Source organism: Rhipicephalus sanguineus, chromosome 10 (genome assembly GCF_013339695.2).
Source record: "Rhipicephalus sanguineus isolate Rsan-2018 chromosome 10, BIME_Rsan_1.4, whole genome shotgun sequence".
Classification (NCBI taxonomy): Eukaryota; Metazoa; Arthropoda; class Arachnida; order Ixodida; family Ixodidae; genus Rhipicephalus; species Rhipicephalus sanguineus.
Genome location: NC_051185.1, coordinates 82,958,352 through 82,980,472, shown reverse-complemented (window position 1 = coordinate 82,980,472; position 22,121 = coordinate 82,958,352). Strand labels below are relative to the sequence as shown.

The 22,121-nt window shown below is 47.7% G+C and overlaps 1 protein-coding gene across 1 annotated transcript; it reads left to right on the top strand.

Moving 5' to 3' along the window:
- Positions 1–200: 200 nt before the first annotated feature.
- On the top strand, positions 201–9,212 carry LOC119406537 (uncharacterized). The gene is made up of 3 exons (XM_037673277.2): positions 201–432; positions 8,258–8,439; positions 9,189–9,212. The coding sequence occupies exons 1-3, from the start codon at positions 213–215 to the stop codon at positions 9,210–9,212; spliced, it is 426 nt and encodes a 141-aa protein (XP_037529205.1). The 5' UTR covers positions 201–212.
- Positions 9,213–22,121: the final 12,909 nt, after the last annotated feature.

Below are 22,121 nucleotides of genomic sequence, written 5' to 3'. Positions count from 1 at the left end.
CATTTGTTCCACGTATGCATGAAAGCAGGTTGCATACTTCCTAAAGGTTTCATTCTCTTTTTTTAAACAACCGGCAGAAACGATGACCCTCCCTACGTTCAGCATGCAAGAAGCAAGCATTTAAATAAATAAAAGAAAGTCATTTTCATTGTAATACGAGAACTGATCGAGTGCTTTTTCGTAGGCGCGTCGGCTGAGGCACGAAGATTGCAATGCGAGGCGTGCGCCCGCGCATAACTGCGAAAACACCCAGTGCGGCCAAATGTATCGTAAATGCTGCATTTTTATGTAAGCTGAACGTGGCTTGCTACGTACCCCCGCCCGGCGACAACGCTATTGGAAGTGGCGAGATGGAACGCATGTCAATCTGGAGGTTGGCTCAGGTCCTTGTTTTCTTCCTATATTTGCAAACGAGCCAGTCTTCCGAGATGTGTGAGTCCAATTTAATTTCATTTCATGCTTCCCGCTGTGTGCCCAAGAGTTACCCTTGTCACTCTCTCAACAACTTCAGTCAGTCTACGGAAGGACTATAGATATCTTAGCAGCAGGTTGTCTGAACGCTGCAGTATTGAAGCTGCGTTGCCGTGCCCGCTATATTGTTTACGGATAAAAGTGCGTTAAATGTAGCTATACGCTGGGCAGTATGTATGTATAATGGTGCACCTGTTGATATTGGCCGAGTGCTTTAATATTCGCTAGGCAATAAGAGGATGTATAAAAAAAGCGGCAACGAAACTTGTCGCCATTTCTCATATTAGCAAATAAATAACTGATTTCTTTATAAAATGTCGAATAGTTCTCGGTATACCAACGTGAATGTATTAAACATTGTATAAAGTATCGAGTTTCTTAAAGCATGTCCATACGAAATTCTCTGCTTGGAAATACACCAACTTACCCTTTCAGACGCTATGTAAACAACTGTGCACACCAGTTGCTTTCGCTGCTTGTATCGACTAGGGGCTAAGAAAGAGCAAGATACATATTGAGATTTGGATGAATTGAACCTCTTGCATAATAAATTTGTCTTCATTTTGCAGCGTACTATAGCATATGATCACTTTGCTGAAGGCACTACCATGTTCGACAAGTCGTTATAGACGTGCCGCTTTCCCGCGAGCCACATCAAAAGTTAATTTTTCTTCTCTCGAAATGGACACTAATGGAAAGCGGATTTGCACTATATTTCTAGCCTGAGATTTCATTCTATTAATGCAAATACAGAGCATAAATGACTTAAGACATAAATGGCTATTTAATTACATTTATTAAAAGTAATTACTATAACACGCGTAAATTAAGTATTATGAAAGCATTTTTGTTTGCGATAGAATATCGAATGCCTTGAAATAAAGTTGTATCGGCTTGACGCATTTACAGACAGTTCTTCTTGGGTGGCGTCTGTAAGGGTTAAAAAGGACTTCTTGGAACGACTTTTGCCGACAGGCAGCTCAATATTCTTTCTGCAGTTTAAAGTATTATTAATCATAAAACAAACATACCAGAAAGGTATACTGAGTTTTAGCGGACCAATGCATGGGTTATATTTCTCGAGGAACGTGGAGACGGGAAAAATAAGGAAATTTAATGCGTCGCTGAATATTCTGTATATAGGCTGCTTACAAATGCTAGCAAGGCGAGTCACTCGTTAATTCATAGAATCGCGTGCTTTGACAGCCCAGGGTTGTTTACTAAGGGAGCTAAATCATGTCAGGTGCGCGTTTTGCGCAATGTAGCTACACCTTCCGATGCCATGCGTGCGCCAGCCGGGTACCCTGGTCATCCACTTCTGCTGTGGGTTTCCGATGGCACTGTGTTTTCAGCAAAGGATATTGTATACGCAAACTTGTTTATCGCAGGAAACAACGAGGCACCCGATTGTCATTTTTTTTTACTTCTATATCTCCCCTATGTAATCTTTTCGCGCTTGTTTAAGAACACCTTCCTGACATAGAATGAAAACTGCAGTTTAATTTAGCTTGATAGAATTTTAGCTTGGGCTATAGTTCTGCGTTCGTCGATCAATGACTTATCACACAGCTCCCGCCAAAAAATTCAAGAGACCAATTTGAACGGGCACTCAATTTTAAAATCGCTCGCGGCGCTCTTTTTCCCCTAGCAAGGCGCAAAAAAGCGTGTATGGCAGGATCCATGTATTAAACGCTGGGGGTGGCTGGCAGAGAGGCAGCTGGCCTATGATGAAAACCATCATGTTGAATTATCGTCGGGATATTGCTAATTCAGTCGTTGGTCACGTGGCCTTATCTGTACTTGCTTTGCAGCCGTACGTTTAAAGGAGTACTGACACGATTTTGAAGTGCAGCAAAACGGACGTTTTTATTGCGATAGCAATTATATGGACAGTCTCGGCTGGATTTTGCCGTCGCCGCCGTCATGCACGTATATGGATAGTATGTATATATCTATAAAGTCCCCACAGAAAAGTAACTCAGAAAAATGCTTTCTAAGCGCGGAATCGAACCAGGGACCCCTTGCTCCCGCAGCGAGCGGCGCTATCCACTACGCCACGAAACGCAGATCCTCCATGTAGCTAACGGCGAGCGTTATATACACACCATTTAGCGCTGGACGGACTCAGAGACAGCAGGCGATAATAAGCGTTTCTTCAATACCAGCTAGGTGGCGCTAGGAGCCGACGGGCGCATTTAAAGTCGTCGGCGAGCTTGCTCGCTTCTTATATTGCGCATGGGAGAAGCTTGCCCTTCCGCTGTCTGCTCGCGGCGGTTTTCTCGTGGCGAGGGGTAGAGGAATGTTTCACGCTTTCACCGTGATGTCCGCGCTCATGTTACGGCGCGTACGAATGTCATCGAGCTCAGGGACGCGCCTAACGAACAAACAGAAGATGAGCGCGAACTTAGAATAACACAGAGCTGAGCTAGTTGGTACGTATTCATTCTAAAAAGAGACAGGGCGTGCAAACAACCGCCAATCGGCCGGTGTAAAAAAACGGCTCGCCATGTCTTGCCTTAAGTCAGCCCTCACCAAGTCGTGTAAGCACAAAATGAGTGATAGCTTTAGCGCAGAGGTTACGCGTCTTTTAGATGTAGGGTATCCTCGTGATGCAGTGGCCACGGTCGCTGAGCGTTTAAAGAAGTCTATTGTGTTAAGTCCGAGCATGGTTGCAGAAAGCGATAGGAAGAAACGTGTCGTAGGTATTCCGTACATTCATTGCATATCTCACAGGCTAAAGAAAATAGGAAGTAGATATGGCGTTAATGTTGTTTTCACGGCTGCCAATAAGCTAGGTAAGATTTGTGCCGCTGTGCAGAGGAAGAATGAGCGAGTAAAAGACAAGAAGCGGACCGATAATTGTTTCGTAAAACACACCAACAAATTCATTGATTGCCGTACGAGTGTGGTGTATAAGGTCCCTTTCAGCTGCGGCCGCTTCTACGTAGGACAGACGGGCCGATGCATTAACCAGAGATTGTTGGAACATAAGAGATCGCTAACAGGAGGCTCACCGTCTAATCTATCTTTACATTGTCGAGATTGTAATGCACGCCCAAATTCGATGAATGCGCAGTGTTGTACCGGCATAGAAATGAGAACGCGCCTGATGATTGAAGCATGGCATATCGAGAATAGTGGTAGCCGCATAGCGTGAGCCAACCGTCGATTAACTTGAATAAGATGAAATCAAATGAATTAACAGTTATCTTCCACGTAGACCGCCACGCGTGCCGGATTGATAGGTTCGCCGGTTGCATGGGCATGCGCAGATAAGTTTTCGTGCCTTCTTTCTTTTCGGCCGTTGTGCGTCTCTTCAGTTGTTAGTCGGCGTTTGTGGTGTCCTGATCTCTTTCTTGTGTCCGTGTTTGCACGCCCTGTCTCTTTTTAGAATGAGCGCGAACTATCAAGTGTCACAGATCGACACTTGAAGCACGCTAGTTTCCTTCGCTGCTTCGGCCGCCTTTGCAACAGAAGCGCTGTTCAAACTGAGAGTATCCATTGGCGAGCCTCACTTCGTATAGCATTAGTTCCTTGCTATCGCATTCATTGCTTCGCCCTTGCGGCGAAACTGTGACTTTTTTTTGGTTTCCTTGGCATGTAGTGTTAACGCTCTCCCCACACCGCATCGGGAAACACGTATAAATATTAAGTTTGATTTTAAAGTTTTCATCTCCCAGCATCTGCAAGGCGGCTTCACCGCATGGAGAGCCCTATGACGTTTCAAGTCAGCTCACTTGGTTTGCGAAGTCTGGGTTCTGCATGCAGCCTAAATCACAGAAATCGCTGTCGGAGGCACTGGACGACAGTTCACTCATCATGAACCACGTTCGACTGACAGCAAAGGACAGCAGGTGCATATTTCGTGGGTTGCAGTCTGCCCGTGAAGCGGCATTAAAAATATATGCAATGCATCCCCAGGCACCACGACACTCTTTTTAGGGTTCTCGACACCCGTGCTTTCATTTAGAGCAACAACCCGAAAAATGTTTGAATTCATGTCAGTACTCCTCTAACGCTTGCAGACGCCACAATCTGCAACCGCCTAAATAGCTTCCTTCCTGCTCGAACGATCATAGTCTATTGTAGTGTGGCTCACAGATCACAACTTAGTGTAAATACCATGCTAGTTAGTATCTTGTCTTTTATCGATGCTACTCGATGCTACGTCTCTATACTGGGCTGATATAGCTGTACTAAAAGCCGTACACATATGCATTAATCTGACTTCAGGCAATGCGCAGGGTTGGCTTTGCGATCATGAGCAGCACCAGCAACAACAGCACACAAACATCCAAGTAATCGCAGAACTACTGTTGTTCCGTGTTGCAGCCGTGTTTCTGCGTGTGCTGCCATTGTTTTCTTGAACGCTTCTCAACCACCATAGCGCCACTTGCAACAATAGAGTCCCACGCAAAGTCCACACACGCTTAATCTGGCTCCGCGAAGTGCCCCCACCTTTTAACTAATTCAAATGCTCCTTTACTGACTCAACTGCTCGAATCTTCCGCGGAAACTCACGTGCGCGCTGATGCCCCGTCTTTAGTAAAGGATGTTCGCCCGTCCGCGCAAAATGACCACGCGATCGCCAAGCTGTCAACAGAAGCGTGCCAACCACAGCTTGTCTAAAACAGCTGTTCACGTATAGAATGCTAAGGGATATTCTCGGACGTGAAACAATGGACAATTGATGCGAGCAACCTCTCAAACGCATTCGGTGCGTGCAGGGGCGGATCCAGGCGCTTGCTTTGGGGGGGGCGGTTGGTGTTGGGGGGGGGGGGGGAGAGGGGGGAGGGGGGCGTTGCCCAACTTTAAACTTCACGTTAGTAACCAAATGCTCATTATTTTTGTTCTCAGTTGCATTGCTCAGTGCCATTTCATTATCTAAAATTTCGCATATTTCCGCTAAACATTGGGGAACACGTATCAGTGGTGTTGGTAAGAGGAGGGTGAAAGAGGGAAGGGCAGGCCACCTGCTCGATAAATGAGTATTCCCACAACGGCGAGCTCTAGTATTCCTTGAACGTAGTTTCGGAGTAAGCCTCCCTTTGTTACCCCGCCCCCTCCTCCCCATTGCCTTTTTTTCTGGCCGGTCGTGTTGCCAGAAAATGCCTTTTCTATCTCCGCAGCCTAAGGACGGTCAAACGGAGCTTTCGGAGTCGCGCTCGATTATACCCCGCGCACGTGCTCTCGGAGGCTTGCTCGGTACTTCGGCGAATATAATTCACAGCACCACTGCCTGAATTCCTTTTTTTTTTTTTTGGACCAGCCGCTGAAGGTTGACTAAAAGTAACTTGTTCTGCACGCTTTGTGGGACCACGGCCGGGCTAGACTGCACGTGCGCGCTCAAGCGCGCACGTGCAGTCTAGCCGGCCGTGGTGGACGAAAGATGCCAGTTTGAATGACACAGAACAGACTCCTGTCTCTGAGAAAAAGATGGGAGAATTTGAAGACCCCTCGCTTTGCTGAAGAGCTGATGGCCCTGGGAGTGGGGAGGAAACTTTAGCTCGCTTCCATAAAGGCAGCAGTTGCTTTAGCAAAATAGTTGAGGCTTGTGCTCGTCGGTGCCCATTTGAAAGATGCAGGACGGAGAAGAAATCTTTTCTAGAAAGCCTGTTTCGCTCTTAACAAAAGCGCTGGGCTGTGTGAGGGGTGCTTCCCTAGTCTCGGATTGGGATGGACACAGCGACCACCTGAAAAAATTCTACGTTCTGAAAAATGGCCTTCGGTGAGGTGAAAAGCGGGGGGAGGGGGGGGTTGGCTTATAGCTTGGGGGGGGCGATCGCCCATCGCCCCCCCCCCCCCTGGATCCGCCACTGGGGGCGTGGTAATATCTCAAGTGCAGTCGATACGCTCAGAGCCTACATGATCTAAAAATTCAACGCGAAAGCCTTTGATTGGTCGAATTTCATTACCCCACAACAATACTAGAGGCCGCTTTTTAAATATCTCAAAGCTGGGTGGGTTCTTCGCAAACAACACCGATTTCACCGAAACAAATTACAGTCCTCGACAATACTCGACAAAGCTCGGCGAGCTTCGCGTTCTGTCGGCTTCCATGTTGTTGAATACTCTCAAACCGGTGTGATGCCAGCGGGCGCAGGTGAGCGCAGAGTCTGCGGTAGAGAGTAATCCCGACTGTTCTCTCCTAGGACACCCCGTCCGTCGTGTGGATGCGGGCAGATTATCTGCGGATTAGCCGTCCTCGTCCACGACAAATCCGAATTCGGTCCCGTCGTCTGAATGCACCATCTGCTTCCTCATCGGCAGCAGACCTTCTTCGGTCTCCCCATGTCTGCGCCTGGAGCCGCGCCCCGCCGCCACGCGTTGGTCTTATACAGAACGAAGGAGCGCATGCGCAGTTGGCCGTGACGTCACGTCTGGCGCGATCGAGCAGTTGCGCGCAGTGTCTAGGAACGCGGCTGGTGGCGGAGCAGCGCAAGGTCAAGTTATATCGGTCGCCAAACTTGGAACGAAAAGTGGTCGAAAACCTATCGCCACTGACATCAACGCACGCCGTACGACTGAAGCGTGGCTAGGTGAGGAGGAGACAAATCGCGAAAACCAAAAACGCAATGGAATTTCTTTCGGTAACTTAATTTCATATATAGCCCAGCTAAACTAGAAATTTACGGTTTTTCTGACACTTGGCTAAATAGTTGACTGCATCATTTTTTTTTTGGTCGAGTGCCATAAATGGGGGCGTATGCAGGCGGTCTGTTATGTGGGCTCGTTCTTAGTTCGGCGCATTTTTGGGTCAATGAGGCATCGCTCACTTTTGCGTGGTGGTTCCGTGCGCAGCTTCCGCATGCCATTTATTTGCTTATGTGGCGTTTTACTGACGTGACACTTCAGAGAAGCTGAACCGGCTGAACTGGCTCACAGAATGTGTAGAAAACCGCTCCTGCAACTGCACACTGCTTTCGCTGGCGCACGGCCGGCGTGCCCTCCCTTTCGTGACGGCGAATGCGGCACGCTAAGCGAAGAAACGCTGTACTGTTAGGTTGCCGAAGTGATACTTTTAATTATGCTGTCTCGCTCCAGTGGTTTCTCTCGATTGGGCAACGTGTTTTCGAACTATTGTGCTATTGTGTTCGTACGCCGTTGTGTCATAATTTTTTTATCCGCAATGTATTTTGGTGTATATTTCAAGTATACACTATTTCGCTAAAAAAACAAGCTTGCTTCCCCTATCTATCTTGTTGTTCTTCCTTTTTTCTCGCACACGCAATTGGCGAGCCATAAAGACGTAATAAGATCGCGTAATTATAAAAACCATGTGAAAGTTCAGCAATTAAAAAAAATTAATTTCGCGTCTCACGTCATGCAGTGCAAATTCGCGACGTCGCTACCGCTTTCGGTTGTGATGTCAAATTTATTTTTTTATTTTTTGCTTGCTGTTAGTCCCCGTGACACGTAGATGGCGACGGCGGCAACGAGCCGCCAACTACTTGACACATGGGCTTCTATGGACGTTTCGCTACCAGTTTACATATACCTTGGAGCAGTGTACGGGCTAGCGAAGCAGGCGCACGGCTGCGCAACCGGTTGCTGCTAGGCAAAGCGTGGTGACGTCATCGCGGCCGAGTTATTTTGTTCGCGTTGGACGGACTACGTCCGGCTTAAGCAGCTCCGCTGTTAATAACGGATGGAGGCATCGGTAAATGGCCGACACGTGAAAGTGTGTGACGTAGGATGCCGTTGCTGCTATTATATCACGTGTTTGCCGAGTGAGCCAGCCGTCGTCTTTCCATCGACAAACCTCTGAATTTTCATTTTGTTCCAGTCGACAGCGTCATCTACGCCCGCCGGCGTGAACTGCTGAACATGAAGGTTTCGCAGTGGAAACCATTCCTGCAACGCCTGGACCACAGCCTTCGGAGCAACCTGGATGTGAACGCCACTTGCCTAAGAGACATGCGGTCGTTCGTCGATGCCGTCATGCAGCGCAGCGCCGCGGTCTTGAACGTGAGCTTTTTTTAACAGTGTTTTTTGTACTAGCACAGCGCGCGAAGTCGTTATTGGGTTTTTTTCGCGGAGTCCTTGGAGAACTTGGATCACAGGCAAAATACCTCAGAGGAAGGAACTGTCGTGAGCAGTACATGAGTGGGAACACGCTAGCGCGTGGAAAATAGCCTCGAACCCGACGCACGACGATTCGCGGCGGCCACTGTTGGAAACATGGCGGAAAGGGCGCCATGGTCCCGTCAGCTGTTGACACTCCCGCCTCGATGAAGTGCTGATCTGATACAAAACTGCAGCCGATTGCACGTCACCGACAACTCGCGACGATAAGGCGGGTATACGCAATGCAGACCGCGACAGTGCGCTGTCTCTAGCTAAACGCAAATTACCGCTTTTACAGCCGTCTGTGTGTCACTCGCGAAATCGAGATACAGCAAAATAGAAGAAAAATGAACAGCGCTGTTGTTTTTCTGCGCGTGAACGCTAGGCGCTACATTATCAAGCTGTTTTGTGTTTCACAAGTTCAGCCTGTCGTAAAACCAGACGCGTGGTGAGAATGACACCAATTCGCGGAAAAGCTTCATCCTTTCTCCTTATTTTTTTTAACAGCGCCATGCAAGTATCGGTCGAATTCGGTTTGAGGCTATTTGCCACGCGCTCGTGTGTACACAGTCATATTGCTGTGGATAGTACCGCGTTCTTAAGGACACCCGTGTACAATGTTTTAACTCTGCTTTCGGTCTTGAATGCAGGACTTAGAGCTGCGTATACACTGAAAGAAACATGTACTCGATATGAACCTCGACACAATGAAGTCGGTAAAATCAGCAATATACTTCGTCATGTCGAAACATTTTAAATTGAAATTCAACCTTTTAGGCCAAGTGTAGTCGCTCAAGGCTTATTTTATTGCCTTTAGCGACTTATTTCACTGCGGAAGAATATTTAAATAATAAGACAGCACAGAAAGCTTTTTATAATTTCAGTAGCGCAAAAAAAAAATAAATGTTTTTAAACGTCAGATCCGGCGACAGCGGCTTCATGCTGCACCGGCGAAGAAGTCCTCTTCACAGCGGTGAAACCTCACGCGTGAGCCTGAAAAAAATCCGATCCACCGCACTGTAAGCGTTCGCAAAAGCCACGGGGCAACTAAACCATATGACCGCTGGCCCCATCACAACTTTCACTTTATCGCCTCGCTCTTCCTCTGGGGCAGCACTCAAACTTTATTATATTGAAGTCACTGATAACACGCTTCTTCGTTATAATGATGTTCAAAATGCATGGTGTCCTATGGACATGAAGTGTGAAAAGTGAGATACTTCGTTATATCGAGAATTTTGTGCTATCACAGTTCGTTATATCGAGGCTTAACTGTAGTTGCACTTTGTCTCACAATGCAGTGCTTGACTCTCTGGGATCCTTACCCAGTGGAATCCTGCGAGGATCGCTGGTGGACGAAGGATCGTACAAAGGCTGCTTCTCGGCGAACGTCACGGATAAAAATGGACGCTTCGTCTCGAGAAAGTTCTGCGACATCGTCGTGTACCTCCGAGCGCTAGTTCCCAATTTCCCAGGAATTCGTCAGCACCAGGTGAATCTTAAATACGACACAAACACGAATAATTTCTACATGTCGTGAATATTATTGCCCTTTGTGCGCGTAGTAAAAGTAAAGGACAGCCAACCTCTTGCATGGGGGAGTCCGGATTTGGTTAGAAAGAAAGACAACACGACAGAAGAAAGACAACACGACACGAAAGAAAGACAACACGAGTGTCGTGTTGTCTTTCTTTCTAACCAAATCCGCGCTCTCTTATGCGAGATGTCGAACCAACTAGCCCAACTATGACCATCTTGACAGCCAACCATAATTACTATTCGGCTAGAACTTTTTAGAAGACAGCGGCATTTGCACCTCATAGGCGAAAGAATATGAGTCTGCACTAATGGGCTCGCACTAGACTGACGTCATGAGACGGACAACCGGCGACTCTGCCATCGGAGAACGTGAGTGGGACTACTAATTATTGTGATAACAATTATATGGACACTCGAGGCCCATTTTGCTGTCGCCGTCGTACTCTGTATGAAGTACAAATCGACATCACCCCGCGCGTTGTACGTTCTAAGTACTAGGAAAAGCTTGTGAAAGCTGCAGACGGGCGCGCTCAAGCAGAGATGAAACGCGCCGGCCGGCTCCGTCGGGCGAAGGAGCATGAGGAGATGCCGTGGGGTTGCTGCGTCGCTCGGGCAGCAACTGCTAACTTTGATCAAAAGGGCCCACCAGCGCGCGCTCTCTCACTGAGATTAGTAGACGGCTCATACAACGGCTCGTAGACGGATCATACCCTTGCACGGGCTGTGCTCTCACCGCTTGCTTCGCATTGAGGCCACAGAAAGCACGAAAACCGCTTCGCCTCCTGGAGCGACCGTATATTCCCTTTTGCGTGCGTTTCGTAGAGTTACGCCAGATCAGATCGTAATGAAGTTAAAGAGAAGCTGAAGTGGTTTTAAAATTCGGTAGAACTTCATGGTAAACAAGGACGGACATTATTGTCGACGGTGTAATTTTTTATTATTTACAAATACTGCAGGCCCTACTCGGGACCAAGCAGGAGTGGGTACATCCAATATGCAAAAACAATACCAACAACAATAATTGCAACTGTCGCCAACGTATATCGCAGAATACACGTGTTTACAATTATAAGAAGAAATGTGCTTCGCAACCCGGCACATAACAGTAACAAAACAGTAAGGAAGCATGTACATGCAACAATTCAACACATAAGCTATGCAACACATAGGGCTACGCACCTAATGAAAAAAGAGAACGCAAAAAGCAATGAGGGTTGCAACGTGGGCTTGTTGGTTACTCATATGAAAGGCTTTTGGTGTAGCGCGAAGGAAACACGGACACGAGAAGTCACATATGGAACACCACAGAGCGCTACTAGCAACAACATGTTTACTTTCAAGAACCAGACCACTCATATGCCATCAAAACCAGGTAGACCGCTGAACACGTGGGATCACTCAGATAATGCCACATAGGCGATAATTATCAACCGAAGCCGAGCAGGAGCGTTACAAATCTGCAAGCTACGAACCGAGGACGAATGTCTAACACTTAATTAATTATATAATGACCCGCCACGGTGGTCTAGGGGCTATGGTGCTCGACTGCTGACCCGAAGGTCATGGGACCGAATCCCGGCCATGGCGGCTGCATTTTCGATGGAGGCGAAATGCTTGAGGCGCGCGTATTTAGATTTAGGTGCACCTTAAAGAAGACCAGATGGTCAAGATTTCCGAAGCCCTCGACGGCGTCCCTCATAACCGTATCGTAGTTTTGAGACGTAAAGGCTGAGTCATAATTTTTAATTAATTAATTAATTACAATGGGGTATGTTGGAGAGGAGGAGCATGAATCAGGGATTCATGCTCCTCCTCTCCAACATACCCCATTGTATACTGTATACACATTGTATACTCCTCTTATGTATACTGCAAAGATGTCTCCACAAATTTTCCTAGTATAGAAGAACCGCAGAAAAGTCGAAAGCATAATGTTATGTCATATGTCATAGACGACGATAAGCAACATTATTTGGAAGTCCATTCAAATGGACCGCTTATAAATTGTCGAAGTACGAAGTTCTCCACAGTTTTCGTGTCACTCGCAAGTTCGCGCTGAAGTATGTAAGCTCATACGATTGGCCTTGCTTTCGGGGTGAGTATAAGTGCCAGTAAGTACAGCTTTTTCTTATTTACGGCTGGAAGAAAAACCGCCTCAATTGTTTGAAACCAAAACTCATTCGCAGAACCTCTCGTTATGTATGAACCTGATGCTTCCTGTTTTATTAAAATATATCCTCTCTACATTAAGTTTTTAAGTATGATTGGCATGGTGCCCCGCCACGCTGGTCTAGTGGTTATGGCGCTCGACTGCTGACCCGACGGTCGCGGGATCGAATCCCGGCGGCAGGGGCTGCATTTTCGATGGAGGCGAAAATGCTTGAGGCCCGTGTGTGCACGTTAAAGAACCCCAGGTGGTTGAAATTTCCGGAGCCCTCCACTACGGTGTCTCTCATATACATATCGTGGTTTTGGGACGTTAAACCCGAGATAATATTATTACGATTGGCGTGGAGGCAGCATATTATATTGAATTTCTATAACACCTCTGTGACTGTATTAAACATTAAATAATGTGATACATCTTACGATGTTTAGGCAACGACAACCCGGAAACTTTAACCAAGCGCTGTATTCTGCATAGGACATATACTTTATTACTCATGCCACTTTTAATGTATTCACTTTGCAGAAAACGCAAGCGGAACTATACGCCTTCGGGCAGTCGTTGTAAAAATAGGCATATGCATTCCGTCTTCGTGCACTAGCGAAGACTACGCTGTCCTAATTAACGATGGTGAGTGGTTTTTAATTGCTATCCTGCACACTTGTCGGGCAACACTTTTTTTTTTTCGCGAACCACATTAATCGTAGCATTGGCCTCTTTAGAAACAAACGGAGGACGGTAAAAGGGCGTAGTGACAATTTAGCTTGCCGATATTGATAAGCAATCCGTATGAATTTTACTTGTATCTCTATTCTTCAAACGGGCGGATGAGGAACATTCCGTTTGAGGAGCACCACTCCACTGTGTGGCCCTTCGGCGAACTGATTTGTCGACCTCGTGGCCTCCGCGATCAGCTCCGGCAGCTGATCGCGGAGGCCATGTCAAACCTACTTGTACCTCAGATATTTCCTTATATATGTCGGATAATTACCACGCTGATCATCTCTGAAATTCTGAGTGAGAAACTGATCGAAACATACTTAACGGATGTACTTTTTTATACTTCATGTGCCTCATTCGGTTTCATGCGCTTCTCGTTCTCATGAGTAGTCGCGTCTACTTAATAAAATTGGGGAGGGGCAAAGCATGTAGCGAAGGGTGTTTCATCTCCACTAACGTGAAACTTGGGGAGGCGCGAAGTATGCAGCGTGCGCCGGTGTTTCCCACAGCAAAATCGCTGCTAATGGGCGATGAGAGACAGAAGAAGAAGAAGAACGGCCTGACCGAGGTACTTCGCCACACTGTTTTGAGACAGATTTCTTCGATGAGGCACTAGTGGGGCCAAGCCTGAAACCGGGTATGTAGGGAAGGGCGTTTCAGCTCCACTAACGTCGTCGGAAAACTGCGTCGGAATGCAGCTTACGCTAAGGTGCTTCTTCTTCTTCTTCCTCCCTATATGCCCGTTTTCAGTTCCCTACGGCATGTAGGGAAGGGTGTTTCAGCTCCGCTAACGTCGTCGGCTATTTTTTGGGCTAACTGTTGCCTTCTTCATTTTTAGTGGACAGATGGCGAATAAAACACAATCACTTTGCAGATATGAAGAGGTGTTTCAAATAGATGAATTTACCGTATAGATCCACGTTTGCCTCTCGGGTTTTAGATAAGAAACTTGAGCGCCTTGGTAAATTTCGTCGGGGATTCTGAAACCGCTGCAGTGCCAAACGTAATGTTTTATTTAGGCAGTAACGACGAACCTTGAACTCATAATATGCATATTATGGCCCGGTGGTGATTAGTGAAATTTACCGAATTTTTGTGGCGCATACTCGTTATGATGGACCGTGATTACGAGATGACGCGCCGACGTGACGACGACATGACATGCCGACAAGCCGAGACCGTAAGGTGCTTCGCCCCTAAAACTAAAAAGCGAGTCGCCAAGTGGAACTAGCGGGCTCGAGATAAAACGTTTTACGCTACTTCAAAAGAACACACTCGCTGCTGTTCGAAGCATAGTTTCATAGTAATACACTAGGGAAATATCGGGCGCTATTGTCTGTGGGAGCTGCAACGGATGGCGCTTCAGCCAGTATGGCAATAGACGTCAGACTCTGCCCAGGCGGCGCTGCGAAAAACACCGCCACCAGCGCCCTCATCGCAGCCCTGGCACTAACTGGGTAGTGCAAAGAGAGCCGTCCGCAAGCGAATGTGCATAGGCCACAATATATCCCTCCTCTTTCGTTGGTGTCCAGGCGCCGTTTCCTGAAAATCAAGGACCTGGAGAGCTTCTCCGCCAATCCACGCTTCAGAAACAAAGGAAACTGATCAAAGCGAACTGCGAGTACAATGCAAAATAAGTTTTAGTTATTCCCGCGCGCTGCAACTCGCAAGTACCAGTGAGCATCACACGACATCGAATTCGAGGCAAGCCCTCCGACATCCGTTCTCTAGCGCATAAATGCGTTAAAATCGGGTATATACGTAATGCCACAGCGATAAAGTACATACACGATCAATTTACTTAGCTATGCATCTTACGATCAGTGGTACAAACTCCGTTCATCAGGGACGAATGGGCACGGCGATTTTCGCCTTTGCAGTTGCATTCTCCGTTAATTCATCTCTCGCTTCCTGTGCATTGGACTGTTTTATTACGCATCCCAAATGGTCTCTTGATGGTCGTCTTCCGTTTGTGTGTACTGCAAATGGGGATACGTGCGTCCACTATCGCGGGGTACAACCAAAGGCAAAACCGTGGCCTCCGAGATAGCTACGGCAACCGCGGAGGACACGGGCGAAACAAACCTGAAGGTGGTCACGACCAACATTCAGCGATTTACTTGTATGGCGCACGTGTTAGCTATAGTTAGAACCAGCACTCTGAGCCTTCAAAACGTACGTCCGCGATGATGTGTTGTGACGACCAACTCGTTGCGGTGTGCGTATCACGCGTCTTCAGACTGCCTCTAGCTGCTCACTTCGTGTTACACGACAAGCACCGCGGTCAGAGCCTCTGCTGGGCCTCATAGTCAAGGTTACCACGGTTCTCCATCAGGGCTACGCAAAACAACACCAGAGCAAGTCATTATCACACTTTCTCATGCGACCGGCTGTGGAGAACGCGGGTACTTCGCTTACCGAACACGCTCGCAACATCCCATATCCAGCGCTCTCGCCTTTCTTCTTCGTACGACAACTATGGAAATCGGTAAAACTGAACGTTGTTATTCAGTCTTTTACGTCCGTGGCAATTCACAACGCAACAGTGCGTCTTTTGCGGCGTTTCTCCGTAGCGTGCGGAGGGGTCTCGTCTGCTGCTGTTTTCGCCGTCGTTCTGGCGAGTGATCCAGCAAGCACTTCACGACGGCACGGTGGCGCGTCCGACTAGCGGAGAGCAATTCACAGCTTTCGTTCTGTGTGTTAAATGCGCAAACAAACGGGATATTAAGCTCAATCGTTGTTTCGCACTCGCTAGTTGCACCTGGTCCCATAGCAAACTGTGCGAGGGAGTCGGTCTATGCACTACTCATAATTCTCCGACACGTGGCGCACACGTCTTGGAAACTCCGGAGTCTGACGTCTATGGTGGGCAGTACATGGATTTGCCTAAGCTTCGTTCTTTGGGCTCCGTGTAGCTTTTTGGTTTCTTAAAAGTGGTAATTATTCGATAAGTTCAGCAGTCCCACTTCACCACCTTGACCCTTTTAGGCTCAGGAATCCAAATGAGCTCACGAGGTTGACAATGAGCAATTTTTTAATTCGAAACAAAAGCCGAAACAATAAACAAAGCCACAAGGGCGTTCGAAGCCTGCAAACACGAAAAGGAGGCAAGTCTGTGTACTGCTCATCATTACCATGTTGGCTGAACGATTTGTACGAAGCTGTTTGGCTTGAAGCTATGCCAGTGTCCCCGAGAGCACGCAGCCGGAGCAGAAAATTATACAGCTGAAGATGACTCGAGAATAGCACTTCGAAATAGTGCAGGTAGTGTGTTAATTTATTAATTGTTGAGGTTTCATCTCCCGAAACCCCTATATAATTAGGAGGGACGCCGTAGTGGAGGGCTCCGGAAATTTTGACCACCTGGAGTTCTTTAACGTGCACCTATATCTAGGTACCCGGGCCTCATGAATTTTCGCCTCTATCGAAAATGGCGGCCGCCGCTGTCGGGATTCGATCCCGCGTCCTTCGGGTCACCAGTCGAGCACCATAACCGTTGGACCACCGTGACGGGTCACATGGAGTGCGTTGACAATCGTTCATTACAATGCATAAATACACAAAGCGTGTAATCGAACTGTCGAAAGCGTCCAAACAGAATTGAAACGCCTAATGTAGAAGTTTATCCGCCTACCATTTTTACATGGGTGTAGATTGAAAGGTCACCTGAAGGTCGCGGGATCGAATCCCAACCACGGTGTTAACTTTGCTATCCCCTACTTCGTTTCAGCTCTTTCACCGTGGAATCTCGCAAGTATCGTAGTAGTCTGTGATGACAACAAAACACCTGAAAAGACGCCTGCGTTTATTGTGTGAGTAGCCCGCGGCGATTTCTTGCTCTTCCTACAAGCATTCCCGAACGCCATTTTGTAAGTTATTTAGCCTAGACCATGCGTGTGATTGACTATAATGAAATTCGTCGGTATTATGGTATCGGGAATACTTTTAATCATTAGTGTGAGATACTGAAATCACCGCCCTTACACACCCTGCGGAGATGGCTGACCAAGGAAACTGAAAGGGGCGGCCACAGTGTTCATCACTGGGTTTGTCACGCAGCCGTTCCACTCTGTACATGTGGATGACGAGCGAACATGTGCAGAGCACGGCACAGGGGATGAACTTTGACTGAACATTGACGAAAGACACAGAGCAGCACAGAATTTTCATAAAAGGTACGGAAAGTCCCACTTGAATGTAGCGTATACGTGCTCCTTTAAAGTTTTAACACGAAAGTGTTTTATGCCGGGGTCCACCAAGACTTCAGTGACGTATTTCCGTCACGGAAATGACATAGAAAAAATTTACATGATCAAATGTCGAAGAAAAAAAGTTCCGTCAACGGGCATCGAACCCACGACCGCTCGGTCCGCAACGACAGATGCCGGGCACGCTATCCACTGCGCCACAGCCACGGCCTCCAGATGCTTTACAAACACGCCTTTTATATCTACCACTATCCCGGTCGGCGGGTGGATTTACCCTCTGGGAGCTGTAATGTAATTCGTCATTACGGTGGCCTCCGCGGTTAGCACCCGCAACGCGTTACACGTCCGTCCATTCGGCGCGATTTCAATAAAAGTTAAATTTTGTCAATACACACCGCGAGGTGACGATCTTAGACCAAGCGTCGTAAAAGCGTCGGCCTCGCTCATAGCATAACGCTAATCCAAACCAAAAATAGCTCTGCGACGCGCACCTGCCTCACCTGGCGTTAACACCGCGTTCACCGCTGACGCGCTCGCCCCGAGAAAAATCGCGGCCGGGCTACCGGAGCGGCAGGACGCGCCTTTGCGTTTCCCTCTAGTCCGGCCGGGGTGTTCAATCACATTTTAACATGCCGCGGGATGGCGACCAAGTTCAGCGTCCAATATGCGACGCTCTTCTGGCTATCACACCTCGTTCTCTGATTACGCTTTCACCGTTAACTACTACAGCTACCACAAGGGTTTGTTTAATCATTTAACATGGACGTTAGTCGTCGGGATGGAGATGTACCACCAATCATCGAAGTGGGTGCATCCACGTGAACGGTAATAATAATAATAATAATAATAATATAATAATAATAATAATAATAATATAATAATAATAATAATAATAATAATAATAATAATAATAATAATAATAATAATAATAATAATAACAATAATAACATCTGGGGTTTAACGTCCTAAATCCACGATGTGATTATGAGGGACGCCGTAGTGGAGGGCTCCGGAAATTTCGACCACCTGGGGTTCAATAACGTGCACATAAAGCTAAGTACACGGTAGACGGTGCTATAGCTGCCAGACATCAATATGCATTGTACAAACTCTCTTATATCAATGTACAGTAAATATTCAGTTACTTCTGTAAGGGCGCGCTTTACTTTCGTGTTATTGCGATTCCTATGAAGGAGGGATCAACCATTTTTTTGGTTTGATCCGCACGCGTCTCTTAGCCGCAACACGCGTCATCTCGTCTGGCTTGCCGCATGTACTTGGCGTTTCGTGCATAATCTTGAGGAGCCATTCGAGCAGCGCGCGTGTTTTAACACGAAAGTGTTTTATGCCGAGGTCCACCACGGCTCCACTGACGTATTTCCGTCACGGATATGACGTTGTAAAATATAAAGACTAACAGTGGGCAAAGAAAAAAAACCAGAAGGAAAAAAGTCACAGTTTGCGAAGCAATGAATGCGATAGCAATAAATTGGAATGTAACGCGAAGAACAGAAAGCAGCTCGAAATTGCCAGCGCGTCGCTCGAGCCCAAAGGACGCACGAAAAGAACGCACACAGGACGAGCGCGAACTATCATGCGTCACAGCTATAGACACTGGAAGCGCCCTGCTCAAACATAAAGCAGGACGCACGAAACGAACGAACAGGTACACACAGGACGAGCGCGAACTGTGCCAGTTGTTAGTTCTGTTTGAACAGTGCGCTCCTTTCGCAAACGCGGCCGCTGCAGCGAGCGAAGCGATCTTTGTGCGCTTTGTGACTTCAGCGCGGACATCGCGGGGAAAGCACAAGACATACAACCCCCCGGTCCCTCCCTCCCATAGGCGTGCGCAGGGGGGGGGGGGGGCAAGGGGGGCGAGAAGGGGGGGCGCAAAGTCAGCCCTATACATTGTAGGGGGGGCGAGAAGAGGGGCGCAAAGGCAGCCGCATACATTGACATAATAGGGAGGGGGGGCGCTGCGACGAACCTTCGCCCCCCTGAAGGGGAACCCTGCGCACGCTTATGCCCCCTCCCCCGCCAGCCGCCTCCTTCTTTCCTCAAGATAAGCGCACGAAGGCGACCACGCCCTGTAGGGAGAAGAGCAACGGCGTTCGCAGGAACGGGGCGACGATCTTTAAAGCGCGCCACGCGTGCACATCGCGCCATCTACGTGGTAACTAAGAAAGCATGCTAATGTAAGTGGTGTATATAAATAGCTCGCCGTTAGCAGGCTGGAAGACGGTGCTGTTGGTGGCCTAACCGTCTAACGCCGCACGCTGGATAGCGGGAGGTCGCCCGTTCGATTACGCGAATCGGAAAGCTTTTCTGAATTATTTTTCTTTGTGGCTTTGATGTGTATATATATATATATATATATATATATATATATATATATATATATGTATAGTCATATACATATACGGTGCATGACAGCGGCGACGGCAAAAATCAGCCGAGACTGTCCATATAATTGCTATCGCAATAAAAGTTCCGCCATCAGGAATCGAACTTACAACCCCTTGCTCCGCAGCGCGAGACGATTCGGCCACGGACGACATGTTCTTCGCTATGCTAACGGCGAGCTATTTATATACACCATTTGCCGGTGGCCGTACTCAGAGATCTGTGTTACATAGCGTGTTTTCGTCATCACTAGCCAGATGGCGCGAAGGGCTCGAATAGCACTGTATATGCTACCTTTAGGTGGCAGAGTTGCGCATTTGTCTTCCAAACGCCGCTAGCGACCATGCATTGCGGAGGAGCTGACGCTCGGGTTAATTTTTGTATTTCTCGACGCCGCCGCGGCAGCGAACTGATTTAACACTTGTCATCGACAGCCATGTTTATCGCCGGTCTTCGACACGCCTGGCACGTTAATCGGCGACACGGTAGGCATGTCGCCTGCAAAAACGTGGTGAGACTTCACCGCATAGGTATGGTTGCTAGACGGACCTATGCGCAACTCTGCTACCTTTATAAAGGTAGCATATACAGTAACTCTAAATAGCGCGCTTTAAAGGTCGTCGCCGTTGCGACGAGCGGCGGCCTCTACAGGGCGTGGTCGCTAGTGCGCGCGCTTATCTCGTGATCGTGGTGGTTTGTACGTCTTGTGTTGAGAGCACGAAGGTCACTTGGCTCACTGCAGTGGCCGCTTTTGCGAAAGGAGCGCGGTGCTCACGCAGAAATAAGTTACAAGTGTGACAGTTAGTTCGCACTCATCCTGTGTATGTCCGTTCCGTGCGTCCTTTCTGCTTAAGCAGCGCGTTGCTAGTTTCGAGCTGCTTGCCGTTCGTCGCGTGACATTACAATTTGTTGCTGTAGCATTCATTCTTTCGCCCTTGGGGCGAAAGAATGCGCAACAAACGCTCAACTACGTCTGTGAAGACACGTTTCACTTTCGTGTTATATCGATTCCTATGAGAGAGGGATCAGCCATGTTTGTTGTCGCATTCTCCGTTTCACGACACTTTACGAGGAATCAGTGGTGAGTAGTGGGATTTGCCCAATTTCTGTGGTATATACCTGCTCCAGGGACACCTGGCCTACGGGCATCCGTTTCGCCTCGGTATATACAGGATAACTGTAATCAGCGCTAAGCAGTACCGCGATACAAGAGTATCGCGATAATATCTCAGAGATACTCTTGAGTATCTGTATATCTGGATGGAGATACATTTGAAAAATGTATTTGTATCTAAGCAGTGCAATACTTTTACGATGTATCGATTATATCGCGATACTGTGCAGTAAACGGGTATCTCGTTACTTTATTTCGACGGAGATGAGCTAACGTGCTTCCAGAGGGAAGGAAGATTTTTTGTGCTGCGCCAACTATTGAAGGCTCGCCGCTGGTCGGCGACACAGGGAGGACGGTGAAAAGTTCCCCACGCGCACAGAATGTCCCACGTTGTAGGTGGCGGTGTTGTCGGCCTCTGCCGGCGATAGTCGCTGTCTGTCAATGCCGGTGGAGCACAACAATTTTTTTTCGAGCAGTCAGCCATTACGCGATTCTTTTGTTGCGGCCGAACCAATGCTGCCTAGGAGACAGTCTGTTTGAGAAGCTGCTGTTGCTTAAGTGCAGTTAACGTAACAACCATCTCAGCAAAACAGACCTTGCGTGTAAAATAAATGTGCAGCTTTTCTTAATTAAATGGTGCTCGTTAGGGATTCGAGCGATGCGCTTGTCTTGCAAGTTTCAATGCGCTGCAACATTATTCTCATATTATGCCGCACTTATTCATGTCCTCGCGAAGCATCAGCATCCCCGAAACAAAGAAGTGTTATGGTATCTGTATTCTTGTATCTGTATTCTGGGATACTTTTTTCTCCTTTTTGCAAGTACCTCCGAAATATCTCGTTACGTCAAAGACGAACGTATCTCAGCGTCTGTATTTTAGGCTTCTAACACATGTATTTCGATACCTGTATTCCGGAATACTTTTCTGACTATCTCTGGCCAGCCCTGGCTGTAAAACACACTGGGACTCTCATTTATGAGCGGGGGCGCCACAATCTTACGTATACCGGGTCATTTAAGTAAATGCAGTTGTTCGATACTGCGGACGAGCTTCACAACTGGAAAAGCTGGAGCCATCGCTGTCGTGTCGTGGTGTGAGGGATCACGTGGATACAGCGGCCGTGTCGGCTGATTCGGCAGTGCCGAAGCGTGCTGAAAACGAAATTTTCGACTCACCTGCGCAGCGGTTCTGATTCATTGGGTAGGTTTTCCCGCTTGGGTTGTCTGCTTGACAGCAGTTGACAGCACTGCACTAGGTGGTGGCTGAGTTTTAAGGCGTTCAATATGGCGAGCTCCCAAGGGTGGCTTGTTGGGAGATGTTGGTAAATACGGTGCTTTTTTTAGACAATAGAGATTTTTAAAATAAAAATGCTGTTAGTCAGGCATTTTTTAAAAATCGTAAAAAACGCACGTATTTGAGATAATAATCATC